This window comes from Ornithorhynchus anatinus, chromosome 3 (assembly GCF_004115215.2).
Source record: "Ornithorhynchus anatinus isolate Pmale09 chromosome 3, mOrnAna1.pri.v4, whole genome shotgun sequence".
NCBI lineage: Eukaryota > Metazoa > Chordata > Mammalia > Monotremata > Ornithorhynchidae > Ornithorhynchus > Ornithorhynchus anatinus.
The window spans coordinates 15,815,673-15,837,258 of record NC_041730.1 but is presented as its reverse complement, the minus strand read 5'-3'; the positions used below and the strand labels follow the sequence as shown (position 1 = coordinate 15,837,258).

General features: G+C 51.9%; 1 protein-coding gene across 2 annotated transcripts in view; it reads right to left on the bottom strand.

The window, feature by feature from the left end:
* Positions 1-1,007: 1,007 nt before the first annotated feature.
* The window catches only part of CHRM1 (cholinergic receptor muscarinic 1), a 39,486-nt gene continuing 18,907 nt past the window's right edge, over positions 1,008-21,586 (bottom strand). For both annotated transcript variants that reach the window (XM_029061376.1, XM_029061377.1), the window contains 2 exons: positions 11,901-11,982; positions 1,008-3,410 (listed from right to left, as the gene is read on the bottom strand). In XM_029061376.1, coding sequence (XP_028917209.1) covers positions 1,758-3,233 — 1,476 coding nt within the window. In that variant the 5' untranslated portion in view covers positions 3,234-3,410; positions 11,901-11,982 and the 3' untranslated portion in view covers positions 1,008-1,757. The remainder of the gene's footprint in view (positions 3,411-11,900; positions 11,983-21,586) is intronic.

The window sequence follows — 21,586 nt, the reverse complement described above, 5'->3', positions numbered from 1 at the left end:
TCCCCTCAGGTTCCTACTTCCCTTGTCCTCTTCTCCTGCCCTCACACCGGAGCCTCATTGGCAGATGAAGCAAAGGTCTGCCCTGGGACTTCCCATGGTGGCCGAGACCTGGCGGGTTTTTTCTAAGGGGACCAGAGGGGTGGGGATGGGGGGTGGACGCTGGCTTCCCATCTGCTCACTCTCCTCACCTCCCCCCCGCCACCCTCCCACCCAGGAACTGGGAAAGAAGAACCAGCCCAGAGCCCAACGTTGCTTGTCTCTTTATTTACAAGTCTCTCTCACCAAGGACCGGAAAAAATACAAACATTCACAGCCTTGACAGGCCTCGGGGGGAGGTGGGGAGATCCGCGTGCAGGCCATGCTGGGAATACTGGGTTTGAGAGTGTGTGTGTGTGTGTGTGTGCGTGTGTGTACGTGTGTGTGTGCGTGTGCTTACGTTTGTGTGTGTTCGTGTTTGTGTGTGTGCGTGGGCATGTGACGGAGGTGATTGTCCCAACCACCTGAAGAGGAAGGAGGAGCGGGGATGGGAGGGAGGAGGGCTCTAAGGAAGGGGCAGTAGGAAGGGGGGGCATGTCGGGGCAGGGAGCAGTGGGCCCAGGCCCAGCCAGACACCGCAGAGCTGCTCGAGAGCCAGACCACTGCCAGCGCTGACCACCCAAGCTTCTTTCCAGACCCCCACGGCCTGGGAAGAGGCTGGGAGAGGAGGAGAAGGAGGATGATGAGGAGAAGGTAGGGAAGGGAGAAGGGTGGAGAAGTCACGAGAAGATGGAGAAGCCCTCTACACAGTCCAACCTCCCCAACGAGGCAGGCCCTGGGATTCTTCTCAACACACTCTTTTCTTTTTCTCTCTCCCAAATCTCACGGGGCTTCCCTTTTCCAGGGGTTTTCCGCATTAGACTGCCAGGTTTCTGAGGGCAGGGATCATGTTTCCTACATTTATTGGGCTCTCCCAAGCTGCCCTCTGGACTGCAAGCTCATTATAGTCAGAGAACTGCTAACATCTGCTAATTCTGTCGTATTGTACCTTCCCAAGTGCTTAAGTACAGCGCTCTGCACAGAATAAGCACTCAATAAATCCCATCGGTTGACGGATGGGTTTTGTTCAGCGCTCTGTTCACAACACTTAATAAATCCTCTCGATTGGTTGGGCGGATTGAAGTCTTGCCCTGTCTCCTCTGTTCCTTCTCTTTCCCGTCCTCATCGTCACCCTCCTCCTCCTCATCTGTTTTTCGTCCCTCAAGCCAGGGTTTTATTTCAGGGGCCCCGGCTCCTCTCTCTGAGAGGTTCAGCCGTCCTCCTTCCCCAGAGTGAGCAGGTTCATTTTCTCTCCCTGACCCCCCGGAGCTCTCTCCCTGGGCACCCGAGGGCACCCTTACCCACACTACCCTCGAAATGTCCATCCCGACTCTGGGCCAAGGATGACTTCAACGTTCAATCGCGTCTGCCGGCCATCCCGCCTCCCGCCCTTACCGCTCAGTCTTCGCCAACCAAAAACAACCGTCCCAAAGCTCAGGTCCTCTCCAGGGACTTCTGCCTGGTTCCTGGCCCATTCCTTCCAAGCAGGGAGCAGAAAAACCAGTTTCCCTCGTCTTCTCCCTTCCCAGGAGCGGTTAAGCGTAATGGGCCGGAGGCGGCTGTCCCGGCAGCAGTCAGACGGCCTCCAGCCCCTCGCGGAAGGGAACCTGAGAAGGGGCTGGGGGACTCTCGCCGAGCTCGGTCTCCCCGGACTCTCGGGCCGAGAGAGCCGCAAAGGCGTCTCAGCACTGCCGGGACGGGGCGCGGTGGAGGGAGCCGGGCCGCTTGGGGATTTTCCTCCAGCGCCTCTTGTCCCAGCGGCAGAGCAGCAGCAGGCGGAAGGTGTCGCGGAAGGCCTTGTTGCAGAGCGCGTAGCACATGGGGTTGACGGTGCTGTTGACGTAGCAGAGCCAGTAGCCCAGCTCCCAGAGCCGGTTGGGGACGCAGTTCTTGCAGAAGGTGGACACGAGCACCATGATGTTGTAGGGGGTCCAGGTGAGGATGAAGGCCAGCAGGATGGCGCTCAGGGTCTTGGCTGCCTTCTTCTCTTTGACGAGCGAGAAGGTTTTCCGCTTGGTCAGCTGCCCCTTCCCTTTCCTCTTGGGCGCCTTGGGGGCCCGCCCCTTCCTGGGGGGGCGCTTGGCGGTCTGGGGGGGGCTCCGGGGAGGCGGACACGAGGCGGGGGGCTGGGGGGCCGAGCCCACCATGGGCATCTTGATGGCCACCGGCAAGCCCGGCTCCTCGCCCTCGGAGGAGGTCAGGGACTCCGGGGAGCCGTCGTCCTCGTCGTCGTCCTCCTCCTCCTCCTCCTCCTTCCAGCTGTAGGAGGGCAGGGCCACGGGGCCCCAGCAGCTGCCGCCACCACTCCCCCCAGCTCCCCCGGCGCCCCCAGCCCCGCCACCCCCGCAGCAGCAGCAGCAGCAGCGACGGCAGCGGGGCCCGGGCCGGGGCTCGGGGCCGGCCTGGGCCGCCGGCGCCGGCTGGGACCGCTCGGAGCTGCTGCTGCTCCCCCCGCCCTTGCCCGCGGTCTCCGAGCCCTGGAGGGCGGCCAGCTCCCGGGCCCGGTTCTCCGTCTCCCGGTAGATGCGCCAATAGAGGGCACACATGACGGTGACGGGCAGGTAGAAGGCCGCCATGGCGGTGCCGAAGGTGATGACGGGCTCCGACAGGAACTGGATGTAGCAGTCCCCCGGCTTCACCGTCCGCTCCCCGACCAGGTACTGCCAGAAGAGGATGGCCGGGGCCCAGAGGACGAAGGACACCAGCCAGGCCAGGCCGATCATCAGGGCCGCCCGGCGCGGCGTCCGCTTGGCCCGGTAGCTCAGGGGCCGGGTCACGGAGAAGTAGCGGTCGAAGCTGATGAGCAGCAGGTTCATGACGGAGGCGTTGCTGGCCACGTAGTCCAGGGCCAGCCAGAGGTCGCAGGCCAGCGTGCCCAGGGCCCAACGGCCCATGATCACGTAAGTGGTGTACAGGTTCATGGACACGGCGCCGATGATCAGGTCGGCGCAGGCCAGGCTCAGCAGGAAGTAGTTGTTGACCGTCTTCAGCTCCGCGTTCACCTTGAAGGACACCAGCACCAGGAGGTTGCCGGTCACGGTGGCCAGGGACAGCAGGCCGGTGGTCAGGGCGATCAGAGCCACCTGCCAGGGCCCTTTGCCGTCCTCGGGGAGAGCGGTGCCGTTGGGGCCGACAGGCGGGGAGGCGGAGATGTTCATGGTGGCTAGAGTCCGGGCCTCATCGGGCCCGGTGGGGTGGGAGGAGCCTTTCCCCCCGGGGCAGGTGGGGCGGGGCCGGGACGGGGGACGCCACGGGGAGACCGGACGTTGGCCCCGGGCTCGGCGAGGAGAGGCCCAGCCGACCGCCGGGCAGCCTCAGAGCGGGGGCATCGCCACCTGGAAACAGACGGCTCCACTTAGTTCTCTCCTTTGTCTGGGAATTCAGCTTCCTTTCCGAGGACCCCGGGGCCGCAGGGCTCTGAGGGGGGCTGGTCTGAGGGGCGGTGGCTGGTTGGGGGCGGTCGGGCCCACTGCCAGCCGGCAAAGACCAGCGGGGAGGGGGCTTGGAGAGCCTTTCAGGGGAGAGTCGGGAAGGTTGTGGAGAGTGAGTTTAGGGCTGGAGGCGGGAAATGGTCTACCAACTCTCTTATATCGTACTCCCCCAAGCGCTTAGTACAGTGCTCGGCACACAGTAAGCGCTCAGTAAATACCACTGATTGATCGATTGATTGATTTGAAGGCCTTTAGCCTTGTTCCCATGGGCTATGGAGGGACAAGACCTCAGACGGAGGAAGTGGACAAGATCGGGGGAGCTGGAGCCGGGCAGATGGGTCAGAACAGGGCAGCTGTGCTGCCCAGGCAGCTGACAATTTGTCACCTGCTGAGAAAAAGGCAAAGGCCCCAACTAATAATGATAATGACAATTGTGGTCCTAGTGAAGCATGCTCCAGGCGTCGAGCACTGTGCTAAGCACTGGGACTAATACACTATAATCAGTTCAGACACAGTCCCGGCCCCACACGGGGCTCACGGTCTAAGAGGGGAGAGGAACAGACATTCATTCCCCATTTTACAGATGAGGAAATGGAGGCAGTGAGCCTTTAAGTGACTTGTCCAAGGTCACACAGCAGGCAAATGGTAGGGCTAGACCATAACCTGGGTTTTCTAGATTCTCAAGCCCGTGTTCTTTCCTTTAGGCCGTTCCGCTTTTCACAGCCACTTCTCGTCAGGTGGGCTCAGCCCATTACTGCGAGGTGAAACTTTCGCACACCAGGCTCTGCCAGATCCAGGCCCAGACCTGGCCTTATCGCTGGATCGGGGGGTGTGGAGGGGAAGGACAGGTGCTCCTGGAAAAGAAAGGGAATGGCAGCAGAAGGAGGAGGAGGGAGAGGAGGATGAGGAGGAGCGATTCTATTTCTCACTGGTTTTGAGGAAGGAAGGGGAGAAGAACGTCTTGGAAAAAAAGGCAGTTCTCAGGAGCTGGTGGAATTCACATGGTGAAAGGCAGGGTGGGTGGGATGGGGAAAGCGGGAGAAGGAACTAGCAGGAGAAGAAGTGGTTTGGTTAGGCAGACTGTTCACAGAGAAGGAGGGGAAGCTGGGTAAAGCAGCTAGGAAGCAGCGTGGCCTAGTAGAAGGAGCCCAGGCCTGGGCATCAGAAGGTCCTGGCTTCTAATCCCGGCTCCACCACTTGTCTGTTGGGTGACCTTCCGCAAGTCTCTTAACTTCTCTGTGCCTCAGTTACCTCAACTGGGGATGACGACCATAAGCCACGAGTGGGACATGGACCGTAACTAACCGGATTAGCTTGGGTCTATCCCAGTGCCTAGCATATAGGAAGTGCTTAACAAATACCGTTTTTTTAAAAAAAGGGCAATGCTTCCAGTAAGTGGGTGATGGGCTCCTAGAGGAATGAGAAAGGTACCATTTCCTGGTACCGGGGAGAAAGGAAAAGAAACCTGCAAGATGGAGTCACAGTGGAAGGATTGAGAGAGCAAATTACCTGCACTGTAGATGGTAAACTCCTCTCTAGACTATAAATTCCCTGTGGGCAGGGAATGCATCTACTGTCTCTATGGCATTGTTCTCTTTCAAGCTTTTGGTACGGCACTCTGCGTACCTTAGGAATCAATGGAGTCTACTGAGCACTTAGCGTGTGGAGAGCACTCTACGAAAGTGCTTGGGAGAGTCCAGTATGACAGAGTTGGTAGCCACGTTTCCTGCCCACAACGAACTTAGAGGATGCACTCGATAAATATCATTGATTGATTGATTACCGAACGAGAAAGGGGGCAGAGTGATGGTAGAGAGAAGTAAGGCGGGGGGTTGGAACAGAGAGTTGGAGGGCGATTTGTGAGAAGGGAAGGAAGGGGAGAGGTAGAATTTAAATGGAACAGGATCTCCTAAGGCTACAGGGCTCCCTCTAGGCTGTAAACTCGTTGTGGGCAGGGAACAGGTCTACTGACTCTGTTCTGTTGGACTCTCCCAAGTGCTTATTACAGTGCTGTGTACACAGTAAGTGCTCAGTAAATACCATGGATTGATTCATTGATTGATTCAGTTGTCATACTTCTTTTATCTCGGTGTCCCAAGGTGACGCTGGGGTACCGACCATCTCAAGGTCAAATGCTATCTCTTGACCTCCAGAGCCAGCAGGCGAAACTCGGAAGTGAGGGTGGTTCACCGCTCCCACAACCGAAACTGCCAGATTGACAGCCCAAGCTGGGAATACAGAAGGTGCCCCTCACCCTCGTGCCAATCAAACTAGGAATGGAGGAGGGGGGAGGGCAGAGATTGGATACACTGAGGCCAGAAGCTGGAATGGCCTAAGGGCACAGGTGATAAATACCTGCTACCTCTAACCTTCTGCGCAGAGGAACTGGACTTGCAGCAGCCGGCTGCAGGTCGCCTCTGTCCAGAGCGAGAGAAGGCCGCTCGGCCTGCACCAAGTGAGGAGCTGTGGGATGGGTGAGTGTCCCGTCCTGCTGAGCGCTCGTGGCATTGGAAGCCAGATGCTTCACCATGGGTATGTAACATTTATGTGGATTTGATGTCTAAGTGGGTGCCTCCCCAGTGGGACGTGGACAGGGTGGGAGCTAGCCCCCTCACCAAGTGCGATTAACCATTAGTGGGTAACGCATAACTGGGTTTAACACAAAAGTGTATGTAACTCATAAGTGTATGTAACTCATAAGTGTATGTAACTGATTAGTGTTTAACGCATAAGTGTATTTAACGCAAAGGTGGATTCCTCCTGGGTGGGCGAGCCCATGGTGGGAGCCAGCCGCCTCACCTTGTTGTGAGTAAATCATAAGTGGGCTTGGGTGTCCAGCCACACGCAAGTAACATACCAGTGTATTCCTCCCGTTAGGGAAGCTTTAACATCATATTTCTCCCAACAGGGAAGACCGATTTGTTGCATCTAAATAATTAATTAATTCAATTCGCCCCGTGGAATAAATTCTATACAAAACTTAGGTTTTCCATCCCCGGCCTCTCTCTCTCGCAGCTCCGATTCCGAAAGAACCTGTCCCCGGCAACGGGTGACACTCGGGCATCCTATTTGGATGGGCAGAAGGGAAATAGGCAGGGAAATGTATCTTGGGCTGGCCTTGGGAGGGAGAGAGCTGGGATTATTAAGAAGAAAGAGGTAACCATTCAAGGCTCCTTAGGGTAACGACTCTAACCCTGACCCCGAATGGAAAGACCCTAGTGGATAGAGCTGGAGCACGAGAGTCAGAAGGAGCTGGGTTCTGATCCTAGTTCCACCACATTTATCTGCTGTGTGACCTTGGTCAACTCACTTCACTTCTCTGGGCCTCAGCTACCTCATCTGTAAAATGGGGATAAAGACCATGAACTGAGGACACGGGACTGTGTGAAATGCGATTATCTTGATCTAACACCCAGCGCTTAGTACAGTGTCTGGCACATACTAAGCACTTAAAAAATACCAGTGAAAAAAACAAAAGAACTTCATCAGAAGGGTGGAGGATTAGGGTTGTAGAAGAGGGGCCCCGGTGAAGGCCCTGGAGGGATGGTTTGGAACTGTGAGCGCCTTCCCTTTTGGAAGCTTGCCCCTTTCCTCTAGCCTGGGCAGATCTCCCTGGCCCCTGGTCCATCAGTCTCTGCAGGAACCCACCCTATCCCACCTCACGGGAGAGACAAAGTATCCCCAGATCTCCAAAACCATGTCTCCTCTCTCAGGTCGAACCTTCAGACCCTCTGGGATTGATTCAGTGCCCTGCCAGTCACAAATCCCACAGTGTGGATTGGAAGAGGTGATCTCGCGCCCCCAGGCAGGCGGGCCCGATTGGCACCTCCCGCCCTTCCTAATAATAATAATAATAATGTTGGTATTTGTTAAGCGCTTACTATGTGCCGAGCACTGTTCTAAGCGCTGGGGTAGACACAGGGGAATCAGGTTGTCCCACGTGGGGCTCACAGTCTTAATCCCCATTTTACAAATGAGGTAACTGAGGCACCGAGAAGTTAAGTGACTTACGCAAAGTCACACAGCTGACAAATGGCCGAGCCGGGATTTGAATCCATGACCTCTGACTCCAAAGCCCGTGCTCTTTCCACTGAGCCATGCTGCTTCTCTGTGAGCATCTGGGGCCCCGAAGTGACAACCTCTCAGACCGCCTCAACCAAGTCCAGCACCCTACAGAGCTGCCTTTGGCAACTCCTTCCTGCACCTTGCCGCAGTGATAGTTGACCTCTCTAGGGAGCTCTGGGCCTCGGGACCCTGGCCTGCTGTCTTGGACACCTCCCCGTTAACCCTTAAGCAGCTAGAAGTCTCCGGCAGCCCTTGAGACCGATGGGACCGAAGAACTCTCCCTGTGCGGTCAGACCCCCATGACCAGGTGACTCTTCCCATCAACAAAGGTTCCCCAGCCTCAGGACTCCTGCCACACCATGCGTTTTTCTCCCCTTAGCCTCTTCGAATGCTAGTTTGGCCTTACTTCATCACTGCTCACAGAACTGGCCTGAGATTCTTCACTCTGTCGGACTGGGAGGGAGGGAGGCGGGCCACCGTGGGTCACAAATCGCCTCCAACTCTCTGTTCCAACCCCCCGTCTTACCTCTCTCTACCATCACTCTGCCCCCTTTTTCATTCGGTAATCAATCAATCAATCAATCAATTATATTTATTGAGTGCATCCTCTAAGTTCGTAGTGGGCAGGAAACGTGGCTACCAACTCTGTCATATTGGACTCTCCCAAGCACTTTAGTAGAGTGCTCTCCACACGCTAAGTGCTCAGTAGACTCCATTGATTCCTAAGGTACCCAGGGTGCCGTACCAAAAGCTTGAAAGAGAACAATGCCATAGAGACAGTAGATGCATTCCCTGCCCACAGGGAATTTATAGTCTAGAGAGGAGTTTACCATCTACAGTGCAGGTAATTTGCTCTCTCAAGATATTCATATCTTCTAATTTTATTGCTTTGGATTAATGTCTCTCTCCCCTTCTAGACGGCAAGCTTGCTGTAGGCAGGGAATGTGAGAAGCAGAGTGGCTTAGTGGAAAGTTCTTTTGTTTTTTTCACTGCTATTTTTTAAGCATCTATGCACCAGGCACTGTACTAGGGTACACTGGGGTAGATCAAGATAATCGCCCAAGGTCACACAGCAGATGAGCGGTGGAGTTGGGATTAGAACCCAGGTCCTTCTGACTCCCCAGTCCAGGTTCTAGCCACTAAGCCATGCTGCTTCCCTGCCCACAACGAGCTTACGGTCTAGAGAGGGGGATGGACATTAAAATAAATTATGGATATGGATGTAAGTGCTACGAGGCTGAGGGCAGGGTGAATAAAGGGTAAACATCCTAGTAGAAGGGTGACACAGAAGGAAGAGGGAGTAGGAGAAATGATGGCTTAGTCGGAGAGGGCCTCTTAGAGGAGATGGGATTTTAAGAAGAGAAGCAGTGAAGCCTACTGAAAAGAGGACAGGCCCTGTAGTCAGCTGGGCCTGGGTTCTAATCCTGGCTCGGCCACTTGTCTGATGTGTGACCTCGGGCAAGTTACTTCACTTCTCTGGGCCTCAACTACCTCATCTGTAAGGTGAGAATTGAGGCTGTGAGCCCCACATAGAACGTGGACTCCGTCCAACCTGATGATCTTGTATCTACCCCAGCTCTTAGAACACTGCCTGGCACAGAGTGAGCACTGAACTGCTCTAAAAAAAATTTAAATCAAAAAATAAAGATAAGGTATGGACAATTTTTAGCAGCTGGATCCAAGTAAGCACCTTCTCTTCTTAGTTTGTTCTTCAATCTGTTTGTGTTCAGCCTCCCAGGGGAAGGTGAGAAGAATCGCCTGGGTCACCCTGTTCCGTCTTCCGGGAATATCGGTCCAATCTGCACATTCTCTAGGAAGGAAAAGCTTTCCCTCCTTTGACATAATTGAGAGCTGGAAGGGTTGGGCTATTTACCCCAACTGTTTATGACACTCTGGTAGTTCATCTACACTCCCTAAAGGTTTATCTCAGCTAGACAGAGTCATCATTTATGACAGTCCCAGCTGGCTGATCTACCTTTTCCTGCTGCTGTTTTGAGCACACAACCTGTGGCTTTAGAGCAACCCCGAGGGAGTTTCACCCTTATGTCGGAATTTCACAATGAACCCCAGTTCCAAATCAAACCCTCTGTACAAACTCAGGCTCCTAAAGTGCCAAGCTCGTATTGGATGAGGCCCAGAAGGAAGGAAGAAGGAAGTGTGGGGAGCCCTGAGGCTTGGGGGGGCTCTTTGCCAATGGGAGGATTCTCCCGGCTGAGGGGGTCTGGGCCCAGCACTTTGGACACCCGGGAGTTCTTCGGTCCCCTCCGTCACAAGGGCCGCCGGAAGCTTCAGGTTGCTTCAAGGTTAACGGAGAGATGTCTAGGAGATCAGGCCCTCTCCCCAAGAGGCAGAGTTTGGGGAGAGGTCAACGATCTAGCGATCAATCGACGGATCGATTGCTATAGCAAGCCGGAAAGAATTGCCGAAGGGTGGCTGAAGGGCTTGGGTGAGGAGATCTGGCCGGGCTCCACAATGCCCTGCTGTTCTTGTCGAATTTATCATCATCCTTGTCTCTTACATTTTGTGCTTTCAACTTTCGTTATGTGTCTGTCGCTCACCCTTTCCCCAGCCCTACTCTTAGAGTGCGAACCCCTGGAGGAAGGGCCAGGGAAATGAGAGGCAGCGTAGCGTCGTGGAAAAGGTATGGGTCTGAGATTCAGGCTACCCTGTTCTAGGTTCAGCTCCACCACCGGCCCTTTGTGTGACCACTGGCACGTCACTTGAACCTCTCTGGGCCTCAGATTCCTCATCTGAAAATGGGGAGGCAAGACCTGCTTGTGGTACAGAGGCTTTGTCTGATCTGCTTCTCTTGTGCTTATCCGCAGCATCTAGCTCAGAGTCTATACCTAATACATACCATTAATAATAAATGCGGTATTTGTTAAGCACTTACTATGTGTCAGGCACTGTACTAAGCGCTGGGGCAGATACAAGCAAAGTGGAATGGACACTGTCCCTGTTCCATGTGGGGCTCACAGTCTCAATTTATTACTCTATTTTGTTAATGATGTGTATATATCTATGATTCTATTTATCTTGATACTTACGCCAGACTACTTGTTTTGTTCTGTTTTGTTTTGCTGTCTCTCTCCCCCGTTAGACTATGACCCCATTATTGGGCAGGGATAGCCTCTTTCTGTTGCTGAATTGTACACTCCAAGCACTTAGTACAGTGCTCTGCACATAGTAAGCGCTCAATAAATATGATTGAAAAAAAATTCCCGTTTTACAGATGAGGTAACTGTGGCATAGAGAAGTGAAGTGAATTGCCCAAGGTCACACAGCAGACCATTCCCTCTAGGCCGTAAGCTCGTTGTGAGCAGGGAACTTGTCTACCAACTCTGTTATATGGTACTCTCCCAAGTTTTTAGTACCGTGTTCTGCATACAGTAAGTGGTCAATAAATACCATTTATTGATAGATTGAATGATTGATTGATTGATTACTTTGAGGGAGAGGAATTGAAGCCAGGAGCAGAGGGAGACCTTGGACACTAGAACAGCCTCGAGAGCCTGGACACTAGAACAGCCTCCACCTCCCCACACCCTGCAGTCAAGTCTGCTTCTATGGGTCCAGTCGCCCAACGAGAGAGAAAAATGACTGTTTAGAAAGGCACCATCTAACTAACCCAAGAGGATGTAAGTCAGCAAGAGTCATATGAATGAAAAGCATGGCCACAGTGGAGCAGATTCCAAATCCTTAAGGTGGACGAACCTGTTCTGGGAGAGCGGATGCAGAAAGAACATTCCGAAAACTTGAGAGGTGGTCGTGGGAATGTTTCTGTTGTTTTTGAAATTTGCGTTGGATAGAGCTGTCAAACATCTAGGACACGTAGGATTGTCCCTTGTTTAATAATAACATTTGTGGTATTTGTTGGGTACTTACTATATGCCAAAGCACTGGAATAGACACAAGGTAATCAAGTTGGGCCCAATCTCTGTCCCACATGGGGCTCACATCCTAAAGGGAAGGGGGAATGGTTGCTAAATCCCTGTTTTATAAATGAGGAAACTGAGGCTTAGGGAAGTTAAAATGACTTGCCCCAGGGCACCCAGCATCCAAGCCAGGATTAGAGGCAGGATCGGAATCCAGGTCCTCCAGTTCCCAAATCCGTACTCTTGCCACTAGGCCATGCTGCTTCATGGCCTTGTCCCTCTTTATTCAGGAAGGGCTGCTCTACTATCTTGAATTTGAGTGCCGGAAGCCTTTCCTCTCTGCAGAAACAGAGGGAGGGTGAAGCCAAGCTGCAGAAGCCGCAACCAAATGCCCTAACCGCAAACCTGGTAACTCCAGTTTGGGAGCTAGCTAGCCCGGGTGGTTCGGGAATACCTGTCCCAGTGGAGCCGTGGGTAGATCTGGAAGGCGGAGACGTTGGCAGGAGGGAGTCGGAAGTAGATGGAGAACCAGGTTCCTAGAGGAAAAGTGTCAGAGTCAGAGAGGCGACCCCAGAGGGACATGGAGGGGGGTGACGGGCAGCAAATCGAGGACAAAGACATCGAGAGGTGGAACCAAGAGTGAGTTCTGAACCGCAGAGTGAATTCTCCAAGGAAAACTTTTTTTTAATGCCAGAGGGGAGGACCGAGAGTGGGAGGTGAGTGAGAGTGGGAGGTGATTGGAGGGGGAAGGTGAGTGGGAGTGGCAGGTGAGTGGGCGTGGGAGGTGATTAGGTGTAGGAGGTGAGTGCTAGTGGAAGCTGACTGTGAGAGGGAGGTGAGTGGGATTGGCAGGCTAGTGGGCGTGGGAGATGAGTGGAAGTGAGTGTGGCAGGTGATCTGGGCATGGGAGGTAAGTGGTAGGGGCAGGTGATAGGGTGTGGGAGGTGATGGGAGTAGCAGGTGTTTTGGGCATGGGAGGTGAGAGGGCATGGCAGGTGATTGGGCGTAAGGGGGTGAGTGGGAGCGGCAGGTGTTTGGGTGAGGGAGGTGAGTGTGAGTGACAGGTAACTGGATGTCTCAGGGCCTTTTTTGAGCTTGGACTTCACCCTTGGGTGAGGGTCCAGGGGACAGAACTATCCCCTAGCAGACCGTGAGCCTGGGAGCGCCTATGCGGGACAGGGACTGTGTCTGCCCTAATTAACTTGTACCAACCCCAGGGATTAGAACAGTGTTTTTGACACACAGTAAGCACTTAACAAATACCATGAAACAAAACCAAACTTCCATAAGTAGGAGTCTGTTTTGGAGAAGCCAGTTCCCCTGCACATCAGTTGCTCCCAACTCTGGGTGAAGAGCTGGAAATTTGGGTCCGTGTTCTTTCCCTAGGCTTGATCATTTTTGCTCACCCCCTTATCTCTTCCCACTCCCTTCATGACCCTTTTCCCTTCTGCCTCCATCTCCTCCACTAGATTGCAAGATCCTTGTGGGCAGGGATCATGGCTTCCAACCATATTGTACCCCTCCTCCCCCCAAAAACTTAGCACGGTGGTCCGTCCATAATAAGTGCTCAATAAATACCCCTGGTTGATGGACTGATCGAGTGTTCTTCATCCTCATCCTCATCACTGATAGTATTTATGGAGCGTTTACTATATGCAGAGCACTGTGCTGAGTGCTTGGGAGAGTGCGATACAACAGAATTAGTAGACGCATCCCCTGCCTACAGTCTAGAGGGGGAGACAGACATTTATATCAATAAATAATTTACAATACATAATTTAAAGATAGGTACTTAAGTGTTGTGGGGTTGAGTAATGGTCTTCTCTCCCTGTTGGCCAGGTCAAGTGGCCATTGCCATCACCATCTTAATTGGTTGACTAGTGAATCACAGGCCCAGAGGCCTTGAAGGGACCTCAAGAGGTCATCGGGTCCAGCCTCCTGTCTCCAAGAAGACGAAATACTCAGGATCGACGCAACCAACGCTGGGAAGAAGTTTGGGTCCTAGCATTCAGTTGGTCAATCGTATTTATTGTATTGATTGTATTATTTCTAGACTGCGAGCCCTTTGTTGGGTAGGGGTTGTCTCTATTTGTTGCCTAATTGTACTTTCCAAGCGCTTAGTACTGTGCTCTGCACACAGTAAGCACTCAATAAATATGATTGAATGAATGAGTATAATGGAACAATGTAACAGACACATTCCCTGCTCTCAAGGAGCTTACAGCCTAGAGCACAAAAAACACGGGCCTGGGTGTCAGAAGACTTGGGTTCTAGCCCCGGCTCTGCCACTTGCTTGCTGTGTGATCTTGGGCAAGTCACTTCACTTCTCTGTGCCTCAGGTTTCTCAACTGTAAAATGGGGATTCAATATCTGTTCCCTTTCCCATTTAGACTGGGAGCCCCAGGTGGGACAGGGACAGCGTCCAACCTGATTAACTTGTATCTATCCCAGTGATCAGAACAGTGCTTGACACTTAGTAAGCACTTAACAAATACCATGAAAAACAAACTCCAAAACATTAGTGAACAGGCAATTCCTGTGAGCAACTTCAAGTGGGTTAAGGGAAACAGATGATGTAAGCTCGCTGTGGGCAGGGATCGTACTCTCTCAAGTGCTTAGTACAGAAAAACAGCTTGGCATAGTGGATAGAGCTTGGGCCTGGGCGTCAAAAGTCATGGGTTCTAATTCTGGCTCCGCCACTTCTCTGCTGTGTGACCTTGAGCAAGTCACTTCACTTCTCTGTGTCTCAATTTCCTCATCTGTAAAATGAGATTGAGACTGTGAGCCCCATGTGGGGCAAGGACTGTGTCCAACCTGATTTGCTTGTATCCACCAGCGCTTAGTTTAGTGCCTGGCACAGAGTAAGTGCTTAACAAATACCATTATTATTATTATTGCAGTACAGTGCACCCAGTAAGTAATTATATTTGTAATTTATTTGTTTGTATTAATGTCTGTCTCCCCTGTAGACTGTAAGCTGACTGTGGGCAGGGAATGTGTCTGTTTATACTCTCCCAAGCGCTTAGTACAGTGGTCTGCACACAATTAGTCTTCAATAAATATTATTGAAATGCAAATGAATGAATGCTCAGCAAATACGATTGATTGATTGATATCCCCACCTCAACCTCCAACAGTTGCCTTTCATAGTGACCACTAATGTTTGATAGTCATTCTGTTGATCACTAAGTGAGATTTCCCTCTCCCAACCAATTCCCGGCATTTCTGCCAGCCTTAATCCTTTCCCCCTCACCTCGCCACTTTCTCCACCCACCCATTTTCATCATTCACAGCATCAGCAAGCATTTATTATCTCTGCAACAGTATAATTTACCAATCCACGCACTCTTTCCGGATCCCTTTTCCTCCACCTTCTCATTTTCATTCTGTTCTCGTCCTTAGATTCCTTCTCAGTTTTTGAATAAATGCAAGTGTTCATGTGTGTTTGGGCGTGTGTGTGTGTGTGTGTGTGTGTGCGTGCACGTGAATGGGGCTGGGTATGTGAGGGTATGAGTTCAGGCGTGTTGGTGTATGTAAGCCTGTGATTAAATATGTGGGTTCTGGTGACCTGAACTGGGTATTTACTTTCCCAGCAGGCAGAGGGGTGGCCAGGAATGGGATTTTTGGAAGGAGATCGGTAGAAAGCTTCTGCTGGGACTACGTTGGGAACAAGGCGGCAGAGAGGCCTGTGCTACGAGTCCAGACCCAGGGGGCAGAAGGTCATGGGTTCCATTCCCGACTCTACCGCTTGTCTGCTGCGTGACTTGGGCAGATGAGAAAACTGTAAAATGGTGATTGAGACTGTGAGCCCCGCATGAGACAGGGACTGTGTCCAACCTCATTTGCCTGTATCCACTCCAGTCCTCGGCACATGGTAAGAGCTTAACAGATATCACCATTATTATTATTCCCTGCTGAGACTTTGAGTACATTTTGTGTATTTGTTTGGGCTGTGTTGTAATGTTTCACCACTCCTGATGTGACCGATTCCAATCCTCTCTCCCCACCTAAATTCTTAGATTCTGAGTCCCTCATGGGTACTAAGCCCTGGGGTGGATTCGAGCAAGTCAGAATGGACACAGTCCCTGTCCCATGAGGGACAGGAACCCTGTCTAATTCCCATCTGTGTATTTTTTTCAAATGGTATTTGTTAAGCGCTTACTATGTGCCAGGCACTGTACTAAGCACTGGGGTAGATACAAGCTAATTAGGTTGGACACAGTTCATGTCCCACATGGGGTTTATGGTCTTAATCCCCATTTTACAGATGAGGGAATTGAGGCACAGAGAAGGGAAGTAACTTGCCCAAGATCACACAGCAGACAAGTGGTGGAGTCTGGATTAGAAGCCAGGTCCTTCAGACTCTCAGGCCTAGGCTGTATCCACTAGGCTCTGCACATAATAAGTGCTTAATAAATACTATGACTACAACTACTTAGCTGCCACTGAGAAGCTGCGTGGTCTAAAGGAAAGAGCATGGGGTTGGGAGTCGGAAGGTTGTGGGTTCTAATCCCAGCTCTGCCACGTATATACTCTGTGACCTCGGATAACTGGCTTCACTTCTCTGGGCCTTAGTTACCTCATCTGTAAAAGTGGGCCCATGTGGGACGGGGACTGTGTCCAACCCAACTTGCTCAAATCCACCCTAGCACTTAGCACTGTGCCTGTTAAACACTTTTGTTAAGAGCTTAACACCACATTTATTATTATTATTATTATTACTATTACCAGTAGGCTCCTGTCAACTCTCCTGCTGCGCCAAAGATCCCCCCTCCATCAAGGAAGAAGGGGTTATAGATCTCCACCCCTAACTCCTGGGTGATAGAGGGTGTTGTGTTTGCTTCATGTCCCAGGGGAGAAGGGGCTCTCCTGAACCAAATTCAGCAGCCGGAGAGGGTGGGGTGAGGAGAAGGACGGTGGGGTCTGGATTTAAGGGAAGGCCAAGCTGAGAGACCCTGGAGAGGCTGGGATCCCAGAATTATGACAGAGGTAAAAGAGACAGGCCCACTCTCAGGATGGCACCTGGAGAGTTTCCAGTCCTCTACCAGTCTCGGCTATTGGAGGGAGGTTCGAGCTGAGGCCTCTCCATTCCATTCCTAGCTTTGCCAGTGGCGAGTGGAAGGCAACCTGCTACAAGTCAAAACTCCCCTGTGCTGGGCAGCGGTGGCCCGGGAGAGTCGAGGGTGGAGACTCAAGTTTACTGCGCGGAAGAAGGCGATGGTAAACCATTTCCGGATTTTTACCAAAAAAACTCTAAGGATCCACTACCAGAAGGGTTGCAGATGGAGAGTAGGGTGTTGTGGGAGAGATGTGTCCATGGAGTCGCTATGGGTCGGAAACGGCTCGACGGCATAAGAAGACAAGAGAGACTGGAGTGAGACTCCAGGCCATCCTGGAGAGAACCAGGCCCAGAGTGAGGATGGAGTCAAGGACTGTGTGAAGTTCTAGGACTCAGAGAAGCAGCACGGCCTGCAGGGAGGTGGAGTGGCCTAGTGGATAGAACACGGACCTGAGGGTCAGAAGGACCTGGTTTCTAAACCCAGCTCTGCCACTTGTCTACCGTGTGACCTTCGGCAAGTCATTTCCCTTCTCTGTGCCTCAGTTACCTCATCTGTAAAATGGGGATTAAGATTGTGAGCCTCATGGGGAACAGGGACTGTGTCCAACCTCATTATCTCGTATCTAGTCCAGAAAACTGTATGGATACACAGACCAGAACGACTTTATGACAGAAGATGGGGCGTTCTGAAGAGGATATGCCCACAGAGTCGCTATGGGTTGGAAACGACTCGCCGGCATTTGAAGAGACCAGGTGACTGGCACGTAGCAAATACCTTAAAAAAAAAAGGGAAGGGGAAGCCAGCCTCTGGGGAAAAGTTGAGATAGGGTTGATGGTGATGGGGGAGTCCTGGTGACTATGCGGGGAGTCAATCCTGCAGGGCATTATCGCTCAGAGGTCGATCCTAGGCAGATCTTGCTAGGTCTTGTGGCACAGTGAGGTTGCCATGGCAGTAGAGAAACCCAGGTCCTCGTTGGGCCTCCAGTCCCCAGCGGATATGTCCTGGGCAGGATGGAAGAGTTAGGGGCAGGGCCTGGCCGGGGGGCCCAAGGGCTGGAAACGAAGATGCCTTTGGCCAGGGCTTCCAGGACTGGTCCCCCCATTAACCTCTCCATGCCAGCGGCCTCAGCCCCTCAATTCCTGGAGAAACAGTGGGGGCAGACCAGTCCTGGAAGTGAGCTGGGACAGGCCTGAACCTGGCTACAGTAAGCTCCTTGTGGGCAAGGAACGTGTCTACCAACTCTGTCATATTGTACTCTCTCAAGCATTTACTCCAGTACTCTACACACAGCAAGTGCTCAATAAATATGACTGATTGATTACAGTATGAGAAAAAATTTCTGGAACAGGAGTTCCTGGGCAGTAGGGTCTATGGGGCTGGAGGAATTAGGGGTAGAGGGAAGGGTTGATCAAATGGAAAGAGAGCTTGAACTCTCCCAAGTGCTTAGTCCAGTGCTCTGCACACAGTACATGCTCAATAAATACCATCGATTTGATTAATGATTTTTTTATTGTACCTTTATTCATTCAACAGTATTTATTGAGCGCTTACTATGTGCTTACTATGTGCAGAGCACTGTACTAAGCACAAGGCCAGACTAACCGCATCATATTCTCTCAAGCACCAAGGACAGGGCTCTGCCTACAGAGGGTACTCAACAAATACCACTGATTGATTGACCCCACAGGCAGGCAGTCGATCAATCAATCAATCAATCAGTGGTATTTATTGAGCGCCTACTGTGAGCAGAGCTCTGTATTAAAAGCTTGGGAGAGTACCCAGAAGATCATGGGTTCTAATCCCGGCTTGGCCACTTGTCTGCTGTGTGACCTAAGGCAAGTCACTTCACTTCTCTGGGCCTCAGTTACCTCATCTGTAAAATGGGAATTAAGACTGTGAGCCCCACATGGGACAGGGATTGAGTCCAACCCGATTTGCTCGTATCGACCCCGGTGCTTAGTACAGTGCCTGGCACATCGTTCAGCGCTTAACAAACACCACCATTATTATATTGCAGTACAGTTGGTAGATATGATCCTTGTCCTCAAGGAATTTACAATCCAGTGGACCTCCCCTTCAGAAGGATGAATCAGGGTGATTTCTCCAGGCCCCAAGCTCTGTGCTCTAGGGGACCTTAGGCTCCCACATTCTAGGGAACCTCAGGCACCTCGCTTTGGGGGACTACACACTCCACACTTTAGGGGCCCCAGGCATTTTGGCAAGCAACAAAGTTGAAGCAGCGTGGCCTAGAGGATAGAGCATGGGCCTGAGAGTCAGAGGACCTGATCCCACTCCACCCCTTGTCTGCTGCGTACCTCGCGCAAGTCATTTCACTTCTCTCCTCTCTCGGTAACCTCATCTGTGAAATGAAGATGAAGACTGTGAGCCTCGAGGGGACATGCACTTTGTTCAACTTGATTATCTTGTATCTACCCCAGTGCTTAGTACAGTGTCTGGCACTTAGTAAGTACTTAACAAATACCATTAAAAAAAAAGAGTTGTTTAATGCAGAATCAAATCAGCCCTGAACCCAATAACTCCAGGGACTTGGTCCAGGAGGGGAGGGCCCTGCAACCAAATAGGGGTTACCCTGGTGTCAGAAGTGGGGTGCTGGAGGGGGAGGATCCCCTGAGAACTGAGCAAAGTTAGAAAGAGACTCTCAACAATCATATTTATTGAGTGTTTACTGTGTGTGGAACATTGTACTAAGCACTTGGGGGAATACAGTACAACAATAAACAGACACATTCCCTGCCCACAACAAGCTTACAGTCTAGAAGGGAAGATAGACATTAATATAAATAAATGCCAGATATGTACATAAGTGCCATGGGGCTGAGGGAGGGATGAATAAAGGGAGTAAATCCAAGTGCCAGGGCAACGCAGAAAGGAGTGGGAGAAGACGAAATGAGGGCTTAGTCAGGGAAGACATCTTGGAGATTACTTGAGGAGGAGGAGGGAGCAAGCTGTCTTGAGGAACAAGGTAGGAGAGCCACCCCAGAGACCCACCCACACTGGACGGGGCAGTGAAGCCGGCCGGAGTGCCTCCATGTCCCAGTCCACGTCAGAGGGGCTACCTGGGGCTGTTTCGGGCCACTGACTGTGGGTTCATGGCTGAGCATAGAGAAGCAGCATCCTTAGGGCCTGGGCCTGCGGAAGGCCTAGCCAAAAGGGCTGACAAGACCACGTGGGTCAATGCAAGACTCATGTCTCTCCTGAAGGTCGCAGCTGAGCTGTAGTAGGAAGGGGCAAATAGAGAAGTTTCTCAGAATAGTAATAAGAACACTAATATCAACAATAATAATAATAATAACAACTGTGGAATTGGATCTTGCCCCAGTGGCTGGGAAAATGGAGCGGGCCTGGCCAGGGAAGAAGAAACCCGGACGAAGAGGAGGAGGAGAAGAGAAGAAAGAAGGAGCTGGCTTGGGGAGAGGCAGCCATCTGGCTGTGCTGTTTGAAGCAGTTTCCTCTGCCGCTTCCCTTCTTAGGAGAACAAGAGCTCTTCTGGGTGGATTCTAAGCCACTGTAGCTTAAGGTCAGGGAGCAGCAGGAATGGGGACGCCCCCTGGCATGGTGGCCAGGAAACCCTTGGTGGGGACAATGGGGAGCCAGAATGTTCCCATCCAGAACACCCTAGAGGAAAGGCTTTAGAGGATCGTAGCCCAGATCAGGCCGAGGGAAGAAGCTTGCAGCTGAGAAGGATGAGATGGAAGGATGATGGGTGGGTCGGTGGACAGCTGTGGGGACTGGGTCCCATCACCGCCAAGAGGTGGAAGGGGTTAGGTGGTTGAGGGGCCAAGTCAAGGGCAATCTCTCCCCTCAACCCCGAGCAGCTGGGGGGCTCAGTGCTCCAGGATATTAGGGCTGAGGCCGGGTAAAATCTTCAGGTGAGCCAAGATCTATGAATCAGGTAAGCAAGAGATGACCAAACCAGAAGCCCCAAGGGGAGCCCTGAAGAAGCTGAAAGGGGGTGGACCCTAATTCAGGCATGGGGGCAGGCCATGCCTTGGGTGAAGATTGTGGCTCATGGAGGCCTGGGGCTTGGGGTGTGGATTCATCAGCCTAATTTGACGGTCTAGGCTCTGTCTGTGGGAATGGGATCTAGACTGTAAGCTTGTTGTGGACAGAGAAAGTGTCTGTTTATTGTCCTATTGGCCTCTCCCAACTGCTTACTTCAGTGCTCTGCACCCAATAAGGGCTCAATAATACTAATGAATGTATGCATGCTTGGATGAATGAATGAATGAATGAATGAATCTGGGGTCACGGGCAGCTGGAGAAACTCAGTGCTGTTCTACAACAAGAAGCACTGTGGCATAGTGGATAGAGCACAGGCCTGGGAGTCAGGAGACCATGGGTTCTAATCCCGGCTCTGCCACTTGTCTGCTGTGAGATCTTGAGCCAGTCACTTCACTTCTCTGGGTCTCACTTCTCTCATCTGTAAAATGGGAATTGAGACTGTGAGCCTCATGTGGGACAGGAACTCTGTCCAACCTGATTAATTGTATCTACTTCACTGTTTAGAACAGTGCTTGGCACATAGCAAACACTTAACAAATACCATAATTATTAATTATTATTGTTATTACAAGGAATTGGTTTATACATAACAACCAATGTGCCTCGGCCACTCCCTTCACACCTGGCCTGGGAATCTTTCCACCACATTCCTCTTGCATTCCCTTCTCTGACTTCTCACTGGAAGGAAGAATGGGTTCTAGTCCCGGCTCAACCATTTGTCTGCTGTATGAACTCGTGAAACTACAATGCAACCGAGTCAGTCGATGCAATCCCTGTCCACAAGAAGCTTTGGATGAAGTGCTTGGGAGAGGACATGAGCGTTACTAGACATGAATCCTGCCTTCAAGAAGTGAGCAAGACTAAGATATATTACAGGGAGGGGGAAACATCAGAGTTTAAAAGGTATGTACCTACGTGCTGTAGGGTGAGGAAGGTCAGAGGGAAAGGGGAAGGTGAATACTCAAGTCCTGAAGTGACAGAAAGTGCTGAAATGGCATTGTGAGGGGTTGGGGGAAGGGGAAAGGGTGGGGAGATGAGAGATTAATCAAGGCAGCCA